The sequence below is a fragment of the Protopterus annectens genome, chromosome 5.part0 (genome assembly GCF_019279795.1).
Source record: "Protopterus annectens isolate FY-2018-M chromosome 5.part0, PAN1.0, whole genome shotgun sequence".
NCBI classification, from domain to species: Eukaryota; Metazoa; Chordata; order Ceratodontiformes; family Protopteridae; genus Protopterus; species Protopterus annectens.
In genome coordinates, this window is record NC_056735.1 from 1,406,841,507 (window position 1) to 1,406,861,272 (window position 19,766).

The following is a 19,766-nucleotide window of genomic DNA, read 5'->3' on the forward strand; positions in this document are numbered from 1 at the left end:
CGTGGAGCCTGTAGCAGAAGCAGTCCGCAAGTGTGCCGGTCAGTCGCTACCAGAGTTTGAATTACAGCTAAAAACGTCTAAAGCTAAGTACCCCATTGGGGATCCTTTTTTCTTGCACTAACCGATGTCTGAAAAAGTTAACAATTGTCTAGCCTGTGGAAAGCAAACCCCACACAGAGACTTCCATTCATACTGCGTCACTTGTATAAGCCCAGACCACGACGCCCCCTGTTGCCAGTTCTGTGCCCTATTTAACACGAGAACCATTCGTAGTAGAGCTCTTATTGTAGCCAGGTATTTTTGTCTTCCGTCTTCACATTCTGAAATGGCGTCCGTCAGCCAACAATCTGTAGACATTCTGAAAAAAACTTAAGGATAAAGATAGAAACAGACCACACACGGCTAAACCTTCCGATGACTCTACCGCTAAGCAGGTCGTCAGTTCTCTGGAATTCAGTGAGGTGCCTTCGCACCCTGATGCCCAATTCAATACCTTCGCCGGCCTCTACTGAGACCCTTTCGGAGTTCGATATGCCGCAGAAATCTTCTTTGTCTTCCGAGCCTTTGGTTGTCTCTGCCTTGGTTGTGTCTGGAGCCGCAATGCAGACACCAGCTTCCGAGGACGTTTTTCTAACTACCGAATCTAGACAAAAAACGTCTTCTCATCCGACTGCCGTTTCTCTCAGACCGATGGATACACTTCGGCCTAGAAGCAAGGCCACTCCTCTAGCCACCATTTTACTCCTGCTCCACCACACCCCAAGCTCAAATGCTTAAAAAGGTGGATGATCTTATCACCCTTGTCAGGGGTAGTCAGGCCACAAGTTCTAAAGGAAAAGAGACCTTTCTACTAAAATAGTGACAGAACAAGATTCTGAGGAGTCTAATGATTCAGATTTTGAAGAGGAACAACACCCTCTGACTGCTTATGAGGATTCAGATGCAGAGGAATCCATTCCTTCTGCCTCCCCACCAGAAGATCTTTCCTTTGAGGAAACCCTTCACACCCTCAGGGAACATTTCCACTGGGAATCCCAGGACTTCCCTCAGTCTAAGAAAAGACTAAGAGAGTTTCTAGACCTGCCCCAGCACAGACCCATGGCCATCCCTCCAATCTTAGAGGTGGTGGATGATGTCTTCCATGAATCCAGCTTAGCTTCTGACACCCTCCCACCTGCTCCCAGAAAACCTGACGGGTATTACAGAGTACCAGATTCTCACAAATGCCTGTACAGAAATCCTGATGCAGACCCAGAGGTCATTACACAGGGACCAAAAGGAGCTAAGGCTAGTTTTGCAAAGAATCCTATTTCTTCTGACAAGGACTTCAGAGCTCTGGACAGATGGGGTAAAAAAGTATACACCTCTGCAACCTTAGCTATCAGAGCACTCAACTGTCAGTTCCACATGTTAAAATATCAACAACTCACTTTGGAACTATTAAAACAAAAGATTTCAACCTTTCCTGACTGTACTAATTTGAAAGAGTTAGCAGATTTACTGCACTCTACTTGTCAAGTGGCCAAACACTCATTACACTGTGGATGTAACGTCCTAGAAGCCTCAAGCAGGGCAACAGTGTCAGGATCTGTCATTAGGAGACATGCATGGTTGAAGGAACAACCTCTCCCTGATCATGTCAGATCTAAATTACTTGGTGCACCCTTGGGTAAGGACTGCTTGTTTGGAGTAAAAGCAGAAGAGGTGCTTAAAAAGATAGAAGACAAAGCAAAATCTAGCCAAACAGTAAAGTATTTCTTTCAGGTACAACCTCCTAGGTTCAGCAGGAATTTCCCCCCCAAAGCACTGGTCCCTTCCTGCACCTACCAGACAGGGGCAAGGTAAGCCCCGCAGGGACAGACTACCCAGACTCCTATCCTAGGGACAGCAGAGAACCAAACAATGGACCACTTTTGCTCCAAAGGCAGGGAGTTCCAAGCTATCTCTCTATGACAAAAACTCTCACTGACTCCCTCTCCCCCCTCTGCCCTCTTTTCACTCACCAAAAACTGGGAGGAAGGCTCTCCCTCTGCAAAGAGAATTGGCTTTCTATAACAAAGGACCAATGCGTTTTAAAGGTAATTTTTTCAGGGATACAAATTCTCCTTCAATGAACTCCCAGTTCCAAAAGGGTACCCAGACTTACCTCCAAATCAGTGGGCAGATGCATTGAAACTAGTCCAAATTCTCATATCCCAAGGGGCAGTAGAACTTGTCCTCTCAGATCAAACAGGCAAAGGCTTTAATTCCAGACTATTCCTTGTTCCCAGAAAAGGGGACACTTGGCACCCCATCCTGGATCTATCCATTCTGAACACCTTCCTGGTGGTCCCCAAATTCAAAGTGATAACTTTGCAGCAGTTGCTGCCTATGCTGACAAAGAATGCCTGGTTAGTTACCCTAGATCTAAAAGATGCCTACCTCCACATCTCCATAAGGGAATCCTGTGGGAAATTCATTCTCTTCAGAGCAGGCTCACAACACTTTCAGTTCTCTGCGCTACCCTTTGGCTTATCTACTGCACCCAGGGTATTCGCCAATGCTTAGCCCAGGCCATAGCCTTTTGCGGACAGAAAAATATTCAGATGTACCCTTATCTGGACAACTGTCTCATTCAGGCAGATTCCAAAGAAAAGCTCCTCAAGGACCTCCTCTTTGTCAAAACCCTCCTTAACCTCCTTAGGGTACACCATCAATGAGAAGAAATCAAAGCAAACACCCTCCAGGAAGATCATTTTCTTGGGAGCACTGCTGGACACAGCATCCCAAATGACCTTCTTATCCCCAGAAAAGCAGAGCTTCCTGCCTCTCTATTTTATCCAGCTGGCTTCCAGAAGTCACCTCACTGTGAGGAAGTTCCTGCAAGCCTTGGGGTACATGTCATCTTGCATCCTTCTAATTCCTCTTGGCAGGCTTCACATGAGACTTGGTCAGCCAGAAGCCCCTGATGGTGACCTGAACTTCAGAGAAGTAGATGCCAAAAAGGAGTGGCCCCAGCACCATGCCTTGAGGGACTCCACTAATGACTGGCCATTTTGTGGAGGAAGACTCCCCTCTCCTAACATCTTGGATTATGTCTTTGAGCTATCTATCTATCCAAAGGGTGAGATGGGGGGGGGGGTTATACCTAATTTCATGAGTTTGCCTACAATGCCTGAGAGAGGTATTGTTTTGAATGTTTTGGCCAGAACATGATAGGCAGCATGCATTGTTTTGTCCTCATCCATTGTTGTGGTAACCTTAAAGAAATTCACTATTTCTTAGAATTGGTAATAAGCTCTTAATTGTGAAGAGTCGGTGTTTGCATTAATTCTTTGTCCTGCTAGATCTCTCCTTCACATTTGAAATGGTGGCTCATGTTTTCCTGTTACATCACCAACTTCAGACTCACTTTTAACAATATGTAACTAGTTTGCATCTTATCTCTTACTGAAATTGGTACACCTTGTTTGCTGTAGCATAGACTAGATCCAGGCCTGCTGAATCTAGCTTTGTTTGTATGCTTGTTGTTTGTTTGCTTGTTATTTCCCTGAAACGCTAATTTCACCTAAAACGCAGCTTTTCAGCGCTTCTGTGGATCCCTAGTGATATCTGCATTGCTTACTGTACTTATTTCCTTGTTTCACTTGAAAGAAAGTTACTGTTTGTCGTTTTGCATTTAAGTTACCTGTAACACATTTCATTTAAGTTACCTGGCACTTGCTCACTAAGTCAGCACTAAAAAATTAAAAGCACTACACCCTCACAAACTCCCCTTGAGTACCTTGTTCCCCATTGGCCCTATTTTTCAGTTATAAAGGAATTCCCAATACTATTCTAGCATGTCCAAAGGTCAGTTGTCAATCTCCTATCCGGTCCAGCTGGTGAATCTGGGAATCTTGAGGCAATGTTACAACTGCCTCATGTACACAGACAACCCTCTCCTCCTCCCAACAAATTCCAACACATGTGAGAGATGCAACCATATAGCCAAACTGGAGGCTAAGCTCTCTCAACTCAGTACTGGCGTAACCAGTCAGGAGGAGAAGGAAACCGCACTCACTACAATTCCAGTCTCACAGAGACCTACCACGACAGCAAACCAAACACATGAACACACAAAAACATACTCGGAGGCTCTAAATAAAAATCTGCCTAAGCAGCAGAGACCTCCAAAGTAGACACCCAAGCAACCGCTACCCCAAAACAAAACACGTGCAACACATAGCTCACAAAGCCAGTGTGCCGAACAGTCACAGCCCTTAAGGCTAAACAACACACCTGATACACTTGTAATAGTGACTCTCTATCCAGGCACAACACTGACGCCCGCTCACCAGGCTGAACAAGGAGAAGGTCACGGTGAGCTGCCTGTCGGGCGCTAGGATCCGCCACATAACACAAGCACTCAGGTCACTCCAAGGCAAGTACAAATATGACTCAGTCATTGTCCATGCTGGTGTGAATGACGGTTTACTATTAAAATGTCGAATGGCAATACATCGACTGTACTATAGTCAAACACGGAAGTTCGAAAATAGTAATGTCGACGTCAAAAAAACAGTCTAGGAATGGTTTTAATATGGGTCGAGGTAGGTGTTCAGTATTATTCAGAACTGCAAACATCTCCCCTACCTCGACCCATGTTAAAACACAGTCCTAGATTGTTTTTTTGTTGTCGACATTACTATTTTCGAACTTTCGTGTTCGACTATAGTACAGTCGATGTAGTGCCGTTCGACATTTCAATAGTAAACCGTGAATGACCTGAGACGTACCTCCCTGGACTACATGAAAAGAGACATAGAGGAGCTCTCTGAGCATGTAGCCCAGGCCGGTATGACCCTGACCTTGAGTAGCATCTTACCGTCATCAAGAATGATGCCACAACATGAAGACAAGATGATCAATTTCAACAACTGGCTTAAGTATTGGTGTCATTCAAAGGGGATCCAATGCCTGTCAGCCTGGGATGACATGCTCAACAAGCCACAATGCTTCGCTAGGGATGGCTTGCACCTGTCACTCCTGGGCTTTCGGATATTGGCAAAGGCTCTTGCTACCCCCATAGTGCCTTTTTAAGGCAAGGCTCAAAAGACAAACCCACCTCCATAGGTATCACAAGGGATAAGAAACTAAGAGTAATGCTACTCAACGCCAGAAGTCTAAACCTCAAGATGCACGCACTCGAAACTCTCCTTAGCATGGAGAACATCGATATCTGTGCAGTAATAGAAACCTGGTTCAAGGCTCCTGAGAGCACCCCAGCACTACCAGGTTATACCTCATACCATGCTTTTCGGCCCCAAAACTTGGACCGAACCACAAAAGGAGGGGGGAGTATCAATATTCGTCAAAGATACCCACACCTCCAGGTTGATGGCACAGCACGAAGCATCAGAGACTTTCCATGTGCAACTAACAGTGGGTAAAACTGCCTTCCAGTTTATAGCCTGCTACAGACCACCCTCCCAAACCCAGGAACCCCACTTGGCCTTCCTGAGAACACTGGAAAATATGAAGGTCTCTCCAAACACCATTATATTGGGCGACTTCAACTACCCAAACATAGACTGAGAGCATTACTCTATCTCCAACACCCTAGCCCAAAGGTTCCTAGAATTTATAAACTCAAATGCTATGGAGCAACTTGTTACCACTCCCACAAGAGGGGAAAACATACTGGACCTGATCATCACCAACATGGGGACTCTATGCTCCAGACCAGAAGTGTATCCCTCACTGGTAAGATCAGACCATAAACTAATCTCACTGGATATTCACATCCCGACCCCACCCCCTGCCCAGAAAACCACAGTGAAAAACTTCTCTAAAGCAAATTTCACACTCCTCAAAACCGAGGTGGAATCCTTCAAAGCCCCCGGGCCTGTGGAAAATACGTCCCAGACCGCAGAATCCTTTATAAACGCATTCTATGAACACCTTCGGGAATGCATGGATCATGCAATCCCAAATAAAACCAAGACCCAATCCTCCAAAGGCAGACGTCCTGTCTGGTGGACCCCAGCCATAAACAAACTATACAGTAGAAGGAGGAAGCTACTACATGATGGAGCAAAATCCCAAAAAAGGAAGGCATCTCTGAAGCACTCATAAAATCGTCTAAGGCCAGCTTCGAGAGAAAAATTGCACAGGACACTAAGGATAATCACAAGGCTTTCTTTAGTTATGTTAGGAACCTGGGTGGGAATTCCCAGATATGTTCAGAATTAGTCCAAAATGACAAAAAATACACCGAACCCACAGACATTGCCAACATCCTAGCTGACAGGTTCAGCGCAAACTCCCCCCCCTCCCCACCAAAGGGGCAAATATCTATGCCAGCAGAGTGCTGCCCCCCTGACATCTCAGATGCTCAGGTAAGAGCCGCCCTCTCCAAAGCAAAAAACACAGCATCAATGGGACCAGACGGTGTCCTAGGCTGCGTCCTACATGAACTCCAAGAAGAGCTAAACCCAAACATAAAACTACTGTTCAGTCTCAGCCTTACTACAGGATATGTACCCAAAGAGTGGCGTACAGCAACAGTGGTCCCTCTCCACAAAGGTGGTGCCTCAATGGATCCTGGAAACTATCACCCCATAAGCCTGACTAGCTTGGTCTGCAAAGCTATGGAAAGGATCATCATGGACCTCATAAATAAAGATATTGGGGACCTACAGACACTGGATCCTACCCAGTTCGGCTTTGTTAAGGGCAGATCCTTCCTCTTAAACCTGGGTGATTTCTTTGAAAAAGTCACCAAGGCCATTGACGAGGGGAAGGTGGTCCACACGGCCTACCTGGACCTCGCAAAAGCCTTCAATAAAATACCCCACTCGGGCACTATAGATAAGCTCACCAGCTAAAATATAAACCCCTATGTCACTAGATGGGTTGCAAACTGGCTCAAGGACAGAACCCACATGGTTAGAATTGCTGGAGCCATGTCAGACTCCAAACCAGTTACAAGTGGCGTCCCACAAGGCTCAGTCCTGGGACCTCTCTTGTTCGGTATATATTTCTTGGAGGTACAGGCCAACACGGAAGGACTGTGGCTGACCAAGTTCGCAGATGACTGTAAACTGGGTGCCATAATCGACTCTCCAGCTGACACAAGCATCCTCCAAAAGGGCCTCATAGAAACAGACAACTTGTGCCAGAGCCATGGCCTCAAGCTAAATGCCAAAAAGTGTATAGTCATCCCCTTTGGCAAAAACAAAGTGCCCACAAATTACCGTATAGGTGGTAATCCATTAAGTACAGAAGAAGTAATTAGGGACCTGGGGACCCAAGTTGATAGCAATCTCTCATTTGACAACCACGTAGCCAAAGTGGTTAGAAGAACATTTTATATAGCCCACCTAATCATGAAGGGATTCACATGTAGATCAGGGGAGGTCATCGCGCCTCTTTACTCATCCCTCATCAGGCCCATAATTGAGTACAATGCCCCTTTTGGGATGTACCTTACCAGACACCTGCAGCAACTGGAAAGACCCCAAAAGTATCTCACCAAGACAATCAAAGGGCTCAAACAGATGCCATATGCTGCCCGGTTAAAGAAACTCCAGCTCTACTCAGTGGCATACCGCCTGCTCAGAGGTGATCTGTGCCTGACGTATAAAGCCATGTCCAACCCGAATTAATGGACATGCTGCATCTCAGAAAATCCAAATCCCATCGAGCTACGTGCTCGAGAGACTTGAACCTCAGCACTGAAATAAATAGGACATGCTGGAGGGACAGATTCATAACCCAGAGGCTCCCTTCATTCTGGAATAAAATCCCAGTCCAGGTTAGGCAGAGTCCCTCATTGACTCTCTTCAAGAGGAATCTTGATGAGTGGATGGGAGATTGTAGGTTTACCCCGGGTATCACTTCTGTGTCACTGTTAGACAGAGGCACAGTATACTAACCTCGAAAAAGGGCATAGCAAAATTAATTTAAAATGGGTGGCGAAAGCCAAACACACTCTGGCTAGGCTTATAAATGCCCTAGGGCAGATAGCCTAGTATGAACCTATGAACCTCTGAGGTTGTCACTAGGTTATGCCTTGTGTCATTCATTCCTCTTTGGCTCATTTCCCATTTGGTGAAAATCTGTAAGACTCTGCACTGGGATCATTGTTATGTATTGTGAACATAATTCTTCTGAGAGATGTTATTTGGAAGCAGTGTCTATAGTTTCAGTGCAGTGTGGACTTTTTATTTTTATTGAGAAAAGCTCCAACAAATTATAAACATTTTTAAACAGACATTCAGTAATAAACACAAACAGATGTGAAGTAATACACATGAATCATGTATGCATACATTTACTAATTAGATTACATTCATATGAAAAGTAAAGGCAAATGGCACAGTATAAAAGATACTTATGCATTAGTAGATGTTGAACATTGAGCTATATGAAGAGTTGTATCAGTGGGTTTGTCAAACAGATAATAGAAATTCAAAAATATTGCAATCAGAGAAGGAACTAGGTACGGCAGAAAATAGTAATGTTCTAGTTAAGAAATGGGGTGTAAAGCAAGCTCAGAGACAATTGCATATATATCTGGGAGATGCTAGTAAAACTATTCAGATATTGGTGAAGATTGGATGTGGGGCATAGGATTCTGAATGAAGAGAAATGGTTTGACAATATAGCAAGCTAAAGATAACAGTGGCATTTATCTTGGAGATGTATAGGAGCAGATCCATTGATCTGACAGATGAAATTTTACTTGCGTTTTACATGAGTTTTTATTCTGAATGGATTTCAGAGGTAGTGGGATATGGTTCCATAGTTTAGCTACACTGAATATAGAGTCACCTGCAATATTAGATGATTTGATTATAGTGATTAGTAATTTTTTTCTAGAGCTAGAAATGTGGCTGATATTCTGGTACATAACCAATTTTGTTTACCAGATTTAACGTTAGTCAGAATTTAAGCACAAATAAGGGCACTGTTCCATGTGATGGTTGTTCCATCTGTCATTATGTAGCGAGTTATTTTCCCTATTTTGATGGTATTAAATTTACAGCTAGGTATGAATAGAGTTGTAATACAGAGGGGCTAGTGTATGTGCTGAAGTGTGGATGCAATAAGTTTTACATAGGGGAAACTTATAGGAGTTTTAGGGTCCGGTTACAGGAACATATTAGAGACATAAAAAAATAAAAAATTAGAGAATCCCCTTGGGAGCCATTTCATGACAGTACACAATTCTGATCCTGATTCCCTTAGTGGTTGTGTCTTGGAAAAACTGCAGGTTGGTATAGGTGAATGTGCGTCTTTAAAAAATAAACTTTTAAAGAAAGAAACCCTCTTGATTTTAAAGTATGGTACTTTGGAGCCTCAGGGACTCAACAAGGAATGTAATTGGAAGTATGTGATTTAAATTGTATGCTTAATTGATTAATTGTCTTGTGCAATATGCTGTACTTAAGTAAAGAGTGTTTTTTAGTGTTTTTACTCTTGGAAGGCTGTGTAAGCCGAGGTGCTAGGCGTTTCATTAAATTTGCTTACTTCTTGGATCGGTGGTCTTGATGGTATTTTAATATTTTATTTTTTGCTTTTTTTAGGTTGTATTTGTTACTGAAAATATAGTCACCTGCAATTTTGGATGATTTGATTATAGTGATTATTAATTTTTTTCTAGAGTGTCAACTTCTACTTGAGGAGTAGTGCTGCATTAAGTTGTTAAAGGGCAGGAAATGTCTAGGTTATGCAAAAGTCCGTGTTTGCGGTTAGCTGAGAAAGAGCTAGGTGGTGTGGTGTGGTAGTTATAAGACTCTTCAGATGAAAGCAAGTGGCCCTAACAGATCTCTGTGGCTAGACACTGGTGTGTTCTTTTGCTATAGGTTACTGCAAATTTGACAATTTTGTTGTAACGTTGCTCAAGTTTAAACAGTTGTGAGACTTTAAGCTTAATGAAGATTGGGGCAGCTAACAGGAGAGAGATGGCCGAAAGAAAGCAGAGGCTGTTATACATCTTCTGACTGTGACAGTGAGGTAGTTTTTTTTCTCTGTGTAATGTAAGTAGTTTTTGATGATTTTTTTAACCTGTAACATGGTTGTCTAATCTGTAATGACACCCTTTAAGTTTGAGTAGCTTACTTGTTCTGTCATTGTGTTGTTGACAGAGATGATAGTGAATAGTATTTTGGTAGAGATGTGTTTTGGGGTAAAGAGCAGTATTTTCTAAGGTTTAGAAGTGGTGGTGAATTATTTAGTCATGTTTCAATCTATAAGAAGGATTGTTGTGTAACTGTGTAGTTTAGAGAGATATTTGGCATAGCAGATTAGGGTCGAGTCATCAGTGTATTGAACTAGGGTTGCATTTTTTTGTAGCATTGAGAAGGTCGTTGATGAATATGTTGAAAAGTATGGGTCTTAGTAAATATCCTTGTGGGACACCAATAGTTGCTGGCAAGAAGGTGGAGAAATCCTTTTTTTTCCTTTAACCATTGCAATGAAGAGTTGATTTGTGGATGATAATCCGCCGTACCTCTCCTTGCCTCAGAAACCGTTCAGCAGTTCCTGATTCCATTGAAAGCTCTCTGAATGCCATCTCATATTGGATGATAATAGTTTCTTGAAGTTTAGTATTGGCAAAATCAATGCTGTGCTCTTCTTGATACCATTAGCCCCTCTTCAGCACACACAAGCTCTTGCCTCATTTATGACCTGCAGTGGCCATCAGGTGTATTTTATTTGTGTGGTTCAGAATTTGAGTTTGATATTTGATGAGAGTGTGACTCTATTGGACCAAGTCCTGGCTTTTGTTAGATCCACTTGCATTCATCTGAAGAGTGTTTTTACTGGTGCAACACCTTATTCCATCTAAGGACTTTATCTGCTGTTATGTGCATTTGTTACCTTGCATCATGTAAATGCTCTGTATTTGGGTTACCTGACTGTAAGCTTCAGATTTTACAACTAGAGACAATTTTTGTAGTAGTTGTTTATTGTACCACATTACCAGATACTATGTTAGTGATATAGAATCTGCTTTGACTTTCTATTAAATTTCAACTTTCTGACTTATTGTCATGGCAGATTTAGCCGTATGCCGCCTGGGTCCAGGCTGTCTGTAAGAGTTTCTTGTGTTCTTGTGCCTACATGCTAATGATTCTGCTGGAGTTTTCGTCTTTGAACTGCTGGTTGTTCATAGTCTATATCATGCTTTATTGAGTCTTTTTTGTGGATTCTGTTGTGTTAGTGGCTTAGTAAGTGCTCATATGTAAATAGCTCCATATGGTCTTTAAAATATTACATTTCTTCTGAGATATTTTACTGGCAACATTTTATTGGTATGAAATCTTTATTTGGTTATTTTGATGGTCAGACTCTATTTATACATTTGTAGTTCATAATGTTATTCTTTGTGGGATTCATAGAACTATTCTCCTTAATGAATTTGATTAGATTTGACAAAACACTACTTGACAAAATTCTTTTTATGGTTTTGTGATCATTGTTTTGGGCATATGTAGTCACTTGTGCTTAGTTTATTTGAAGACCAATCCAGTTAGCATAGGCTACCATGATTTTATTAGGGTCTTTACTATCCATTTTACCATTTTTACAGCTGGAATAACAAGTCAAGTAAGTCATTCTTAAGGTCACACAGTAAGTATGTAAGGAGAGTGGCAGAGTTTACGTGTGGCATTTCTTGGTTTACAGCCATGTGCTCTCAATAAACTGTGCTTCTTTCTGTGTTATTTTAGCGCTTAATTCAGCAGTAAATTAGCCATGCTAAAGGAGGTATGTGGAATATAAAATAGCTAAAAAACAAAAACTTGAATGGTACATAATACCTCTTGTATGATATTCTCATGCAGGTGATGTAGACTACAGCAGTGTGCTACTGGGAATGTTAGTAATGCAGGATGTGCAACTTGGCTTGTTTATAGCAGTCATGCCAACACTAATTCAACTAGGAGATAGCAGCTATGACAGGTAAGACTGCCTTTTCATATTCCTGTCACACCTATGTATCCTACAGTGTTCCTGTTAAATTTCTGCTCCTCTGGCTGCCAACTGTTATTGCAGGTTATGCTGGTGCTTCAGATATTCAAAGCTTCATAATGACCACACACCTTCATGTCAAGAATCCACATGGGGTTCAGAGAAGTTGTAAGACCACCAGCAGATTTTTGTTTATTCAAAGTAAGACTTAGCACGAACTGTAGTCTAACTTAGTGTGTCTTTAAATTTGCTTTTATTGGACGTGTCCATCCTTTTCCTTGCCTCAGAGCCTTCAGACAAGAAAACTATTGTCAGCTTGTAATTTGTATTGTGAAGTGCATGTATGGTCACTACTGTGAGGGATTAATAGCTGTTTGAAAGCAGCACTGAAGAAAAAAACAAAGCTGAAAGTAGTCACGTACAGTACTTGTGTTTTCAGTCATGCCATGTACTGCATATCATCAGTTCTATGATAGTTGGCTGCTATAGCAACAAGCATGTAGGATAGGATCAGAAGATGGCAGTTAGGTTTAAGTTGCCCAACGTATAAGTAAGAGCATGGCATCCAGCTCGGAGTAGTCACAGTGCCACTTTATTAGGCCCTTATCAAACCCATCATTGAGTATAATGCCCCATTCGGCATGCACCTAACCAGGCATATGCAACAGTTGGAATGCTCACAACGGTTCCTTAACAGGAGAATCCAGGGTATAAGCAGGTTGTCCTACACAGATCACCCAAAAATCCTATTTTCCTACAGATTACTGAGAGGGAATCATTGCCTGGTATATAAGACATCCTCAGATGGAATTTTGCACATCTGCAAAACAAACCGCATCAGACCCATTAGATCCAAGTATTTAAGTTTTGCTTGTGAGATAAGACATGTTGGTGAGTCAGATACGTGTCTCAGAGGATCCCCATTCTCTGGAACAGGCTCTCCATCCATGTGAAGCAGAGTCCATCCCTAATCCTATTTAAGTGTAACCGTAACAAATGGATGGGAAATCTGAAATTCTGGCCCTTATGTCTCTGATAGACAGAGGCAAACAGTAGTGCCCAAACTAACATACCACCATAACCTCCTGAACCCCCATAAATGCCCATGGTACATAGGGACACAGTTGGGTTGGATTACACTGCTAGGGGTATAAAGTCCCTGGTAGTTGTTAGCTTAGTATATACATATGAACATATGAATTCTGACCTGTTGCAGCTTTAGTATGTTAGAATACAAAGTATTTCTGCTTTTTCTCCCTTTTGTCTTCCTAGTTTGTCTTATTTGATTGATTAATTTGGTTTCATATTTGCCCAATGAGAAGAGCAGTACAGAATAAAATACATTAATGTTTTAATTATCACATCTTTACAGTTGACAAGCAGCAAATGAGAGATATTAAGAATCTGTAGTATACTGAATATGAGAAGACTTGATTATAAATATGGAGGAACAAATGTGAAAGTTTATGTTTAGTAAGTACAGTCTACATATTGTAATACATTGTGCATGCATAACTTAGATTATGGAGTTACTTAAAATAGGTATTGATGTCAGCCGACAAAACCATAGTATATAGAGTGTATTGCTTCTGTAAAAAAAAAAAAAAAAACGCCTTGTCAAGGATACAAGGATATAGAGTTGAGTCAGTCAGCAGACAGTGTTAAAAATTATGATTGAAGAGATAATCGATAGATAAAATGTAGAGAAGGACAGAAAAGAGACAGAAGTAATAGCAGAGGGAGAGAAAAGGTGGATGAAAATAGAGTGAGAGGAAGAGGTGGAGACAGATCGTGGATTAGTGTTTCTTAAACAAGGAGAAGTGGAAAGAGTGGGTCAGTAAAGGTAACCACAGATACTTATATTGCAGAGAAGAGTTGGAAGGAAATGGAAGAGGTAGGAACAAGAGTGTCATCACTCTGTATTTGCAGTTGATTTGCAAGGAGAGGGTCCTCAATAAAGAAGGGTCAATACGTGCTGCAGAAATGAATATGGTGTGTTTCATTACAAAGCAATTCAGGAGAGTCACCATAGTGATTGTAAGACTTGTTAACTTTAATTCTGGCTACATTAGAGGAAAACAGTGTCTGTCCACTCAGGGCAGTAGCTAGAGAATGGTTGACAGTAAGAGACAGTAATGACAAGATGGACATTTGGAAAAATAAAACCATTTATGCTTGACCCCAAGTTCCATCATGAAAGGCAGACTGGCAAATTTTCTTCAGACTAATGAATTTAGGGCAGTCATGTAATGTGTTCTACTGGGAGAGAGATGTGGCAGATTTGACAGTTTTACTGTTGGTAACCTCAAGCCTATTGATGCTGATACAAGGGATTTTTTTCAGCAGTGTGGGCCCATAGAGTAAAGATGGTGAAAGAGTGTTTTGAGCTGCATTGATTGTTTTATTGTTTGACTTGGACACTTTGGGTTAATATAGTTTCTGATTAGTGTTAGAAATAGTCCCTAGAAGCTTGGCACTTCAGACAACTTTAGTAGAAGAAAGAATAAAAACCTGTTGGCAAACCAAACTGATGAGTAAAAAGCAATAAAGTAAAAAACAAAATCAAAAATACTTCAACAGACTCCATTCCACTTAGTAAGCACTTTCCTTCTAACAAGAATTTCTTCAGGCTAAAGTGGAAGTAACACTACCAACAATTTATATAATTTATATAGCATATAAATGATCACATGACTTTATAATTAAGCTAACATTTTAACCTTTTTCCTTAAACAAACTTTAACATTTTCTTTATAATTAATCCCTGGATAAGTTAAAGTTTAATAAAGGTATTTTAATAACGTAAGCTGACAAAGGAAATGTGATAGTAGTTTTAAATATGCAAGACTGTTATGCTGAAATAAAAGAATTGTTGAGTGATACTAGTTTTTATCAAGAGGTGAGTTGGGATTTTATTTGTAAAGCATATTGATCTATTCTTTTATTGGGCGGTCACAGTGGTGCAGTGGTTAGCATTGCTGCCTCACAGCAAGAGGTTCTCCGGTTCGATTCTCGGCTGGGGTGCTTTCTGTGCGGAGTCTTCATGTCCTCCCTGTGTTCACATGGGTTTCCTCCGGGTGCTCCGGTTTCCTCCCACATCCCAAAGACATGTTGTAGGTGGATTGGACACTCTAAATTGGCTCTAGGTGCGAGTGCGTGTGTGTGTGTGCCTTCTGTGGTAGGTTGGGCATCGGGCTGGTAACTCGACACCATAAAACTCCACTGCCAATCATGAGTGGACAGGTGATCTGCTGTGGCGACCCCTAACCGGGAAAAACCGAAAGAAAAAGAAGATTGATCTATTTTTTAATTGAAGAATGGTTAACATCAGATATGATTAACAATGATTTAGCTGAATATTTAAATGTGAAATCTTCTAAAAATTAGTCTAGTTGGCCAGTCAAGAATACATACAAATTTAGACAAGTAGACAAGAACCCCCCCCCCCCCATGTGACCAACTGCTTCAGGATGTGGCAGTAAAACTGAAGCAATGGCCATATATGCTGACAAGTTTTTATAAAAGGTTGTTAATGAAAAATAGTGTTCTTATCAAAGATTCATTTGATTTTGTAAGTAAAATTGCTGATGTTGAAGTTAATGAAACTGGTCTTTTGGTAACTATTGACATTTGTTCATTATATATGGCCATACCAAATGACCTGGGGCTTGAGCTTGTGTCCAAACAGCTTTATTCAGCTAATTGTTTTTTTGACCAGTTTTGTAGGCCTCTCAGTAAAATGTTGGCTGTCATTCTGTCTTTCAATTTTACTGAATTTGATTAACATTTCTACAGACAGTTGAATGGCATAGCTGTGGGAGCAGTGATGACCTCTAGCTATGTCAGTATAATTATGTCTCAATGGGAAAAGGAGCAAATTCCAAATTTAAAACTCAGCATAATATTTTTGTTTTAAATACGATATTTGATGACCAGACAGTGGTGGAGGGTGACCTAATGGTTAAGGTGTTTGCCTTACAAACACAAGGTGCAGGGTTTGAGACTCACAAGGGATAATTGGCTAGGCTTAAAATGGCTCGCAAGGGCAGTTAGCTTAGTATTAATCTATGAACCTATAATCTATCTATGAAACTATGATATTTTATTCTGCGGAGGAGCAGTATACATGATTTGAATATTTTTATGAACTATATGAATTGTGTATGTGATTTTTTTTTTACATCTTACTTTTAATTACTAAGTCTATTAATTTTCTACATTTGACTGTTTATAAAAATGGAGTATCAGTTTTAACTAAGATACACAAAAAAGATGTTCAGAGTAATGCATACCTGGAGTATAGTACCATGCTTCCTAAGTCCCTCAAAAAGAATACAGTAAAAGGCAGTTTTATAAGAGTGAGTGGATTGACCAATAATGAGCAGTATTTTCAAAAGGAATGCTCATTGTTAGCTAATAGATTTATTAACAGAATCTGTTCTGAGAATTGTGCTAGTGAAGTCGCAAGTGAAGTGTGGAGTAGAAGAGCAACATCTTGCATTGCCTGTTGAAAGTGTAGGAGATAGAAATTCATTTTCTAGTAAATATAACTTACTGATGCTTTTTAAATCCTCAGTAGATGAAGGAAGTATTAAAAAATTTAAACTGGAATTTTTTTGTTAGGTTTATAGATACCATTAGCAACATAGTGGCAGCACCTTTTTTGTTAAAAAGAGAAGTACAAATCTAAGAGATATTTTCAAAAGGGCTTGCATAGACAAGCTACAGCAAATACTAATATTAATATTAGTTGTTGTTTTCTTTCGGCTTTTCCCGGTTAGGGGTTGCCACAGCGGAACTCTGGTCTGCTAATGATTGGCAGTAGATTTTTATGGTGCCGAGGTGCCAGCTCGACGCCCAACCTTCAACAAAGGCACGCCATTCATGCATGTCTTTCGAATGCCACTCAACCACGGGGAGGACATGCAAGTAATAAAAAATAAATAAATATAATACATTCCAAATTAAAGATTCCTGGCAGATTTGACTTGCTGTACTTTATTCAACCTTCTATATAGGAAGAACAACAAGGGAGTAATACAACAGGATTTATGAACATATGCATGCCATAGAAATAGGTGATATGAAAAATGCACTGGCTGGATATGCTTTAAGTTGGGGAAACAAGAAAACTTTTTTTTCCAGTGTTAGATTGTGTTAGTAGTTTTAATGAAAGATTTAATACTGAAGATGAGCTTGACTGGAATGAATACCTGTGGCAGTTGAAATTAAATGCATACTCTATCCAGGGATTAATAATAAAGGAAATTTTAAAGATTATTTAAAGAAAAAGAGGTTAAACCGTTAGCTTAATTATAAAGCCATGCAGTCATTTATGGGATATATATATATATATATAAATTGTTGGTAGTGTTACTTTCGCTTTCGTCTGAAAACATTCTTGTTAGAAAAAAGTACTTAATGACTGGGATTAAGTCTATTAAAGTATTTTTGTTTTCAATGTTAACTTTAGTAAAAGAGTTATCAGGTTTGACAGAAGATGAGAAGGATCTAGCTGGGAAGTTACAAAGCAGAATATGTTATTTTTTGTTATTTGACACCCAAGCAGAGACCGGAAGTTGCAAGACAGGCATGGACGTTTGAAAAGCTGTGCTGAAGGAATGATTGAGCTTGAATATTAGCAAGAGCAGAGCATGGCAGTAGCAAATTTTCTTCATACTGTATTGCACTGGATACGTCATACTGCTGCCACCTATTAATTTTTATGGGAGAAAGTATCAGATAGTCTGAGACATATCATGGAGCACAGGTAGAAGGAGTGGAGCAGTACAAGTCCCATCTGGAGTATTGGTTCCTTGTCCTGAATTTAGCTCCTGGGTTAGGACTAGAAGAAGCTACCTAAATCTGTCTGAACAAGCCAACCTAATAAAAGGTTCTGGTTAACATTATCACACATGCTGGATAAATCTAAGAACACAGATTCAAGTACACAATGAAAGTTGAAATGTCAGGGCAGACATTCAATGATGACTAATAGAGCAATGTCAGCCCTATAGCTGAACTTGAATCCCTGCTTCAAGTCAGCTAAAAGCCAGTGGGTATGCAAATAGTGCTAAGGGATGAGTATCCAAGACCACTCATGTTTGATTATTAGCATGTGCGCTGGAGTGGCTACAAGGGGAGAATGGGAGTTAGTGGTCAATGTCTGTTTGCTCATCCTGGTGGAGGGATGCACCCTAGACTGACTTCAGTGTATAGTATTTGAGACTGACTAACTCAAATGCTGCATGAGCAGTGAGCTGCTCAGTTTGGGAGGTTCCAAATGCTTAGAAGTGGACGTGCATCTCCTGAGGATAGTAATTGCAGAACTGACAAGGCTGCCATGATGTGGTGGAAGGTGGGGAACACTGTCTGGAAAGCAGTATGAGACTGTACCAGTATTCTCAGTCTCCTCACTGACCCTGGAGAGGTTGAGATTGGTAAGGCTATGGTGGATACAGTAGATCCAGTGAATGAGGAAAGGAGCTGGTGCAGCTAGTTTTGCAGCTGTGGGGAGAAAAAGAGTCAAGTGATCAAGATTCCAAGATGGTGGTGATAATACAAGCAGCTACAAACAGAGCTCAGAGCAAAGAACAGTTGAAAGCAGTAAAAGCCTGCAAAGTGCTTAAGTTACTACCATAAATTGATAGCTGAAGTCTCTATGATGTCCAGAGTGTCAGCAAAAAAAGAAAAAAGTAAAAGGGAGCACATCTGTAAAAACTCATTTGGAAACTGAAGGCAGTATTTTGGAACAGAGGAGGGGAGAGCAGATGATAATGGCAGCTGAAGGTGAAGACTCTTCAGTCACCCTAGAGAGAAAGGCTGACCAAATGGATTCTAAAATGTTCAAGCTTGAATTTATAGAGATAAATAAGAAGTGGCTGCAGGAAATACAAGATGTTTTAACCAGGCATTCAGAGGAAATAATTGGCATGCAAACTACTGAAAAGGAGTAAAAAGAAAAAATGGTGGAACAGCAATTACAATATGAACAAATGCCACAGAAACTGGTTGAACAAAAGGATAGGTTATGTAGAGACAACTACAGATTTACAGAAATAGCAATAGCAAAGCAAATTGAAGGGAAGGATTGCAAGGACTTTGACAAAGTGCCTTATGGACTGGTCTTATATTATAATAGAAGGAGCACATAGAATAAATATTCCTGATTTGAGACTGAGAACGCTAATGAGATTTATATTGGTTAAACTACACACATAGTAGCTAAAGGAGGAAATCCCTTCTATTTTGTGGAATAAGGGAACAATCTTAAAGGCTGGAAGCACTAGAGGTTATGTGGGTAATAAATTTTCAGTACAAACACAAAATACCAGAAATGTTTTTCCTCCTTGCATAAGACCCTGCAGATGCATGAGCATTTGTTTCATGTTGCTGTATCCTGCATTATGTTTGAGCCTTCTTTCAACTTGGGTTAAAATCCTACACAGACCATCACCAGGCAAAGAATGAACTAGCAAAGAGAAAAGAAGATTTAAAGGCAGGAGAAGGTGGTGAGGGAACATGCAAACTGTCAACTGATGTAGAAAAGGAAACTTCAAGGGAGATATTCCCTTCAAAGCCCTTTCCCGTTTTCCAAAAGAAAATGATGGCTAAAACAAAATGTGCCAGTTTTCAAAAAGTGTGAGTTTCCAAAAAAAATTGCACTAGGAACACTGAGTGAAGGTAGTACTTTAAAAGGGATACATGTCCATATGGAGAAGGATCTGATGTAACCAAAATGTGAGCCACTTTTGGTATGATATCCTAAAAACATTGAACCAGGCAAAAAATAAGTATTGGATTAATATAAATGCAATAATTAAAGT

The 19,766-nt window shown here is 40.6% G+C and overlaps 1 protein-coding gene across 3 annotated transcripts in view; it reads left to right on the top strand.

Annotated features, from left to right (window-relative positions):
* TMCO3 (transmembrane and coiled-coil domains 3) overlaps positions 1–19,766 on the top strand; it is an 876,118-nt gene that overhangs the window by 344,515 nt on the left and 511,837 nt on the right. For all 3 annotated transcript variants that reach the window (XM_044071216.1, XM_044071215.1, XR_006364786.1), the window contains exon 8: positions 11,814–11,931. In XM_044071216.1, coding sequence (XP_043927151.1) covers positions 11,814–11,931 — 118 coding nt within the window. The remainder of the gene's footprint in view (positions 1–11,813; positions 11,932–19,766) is intronic.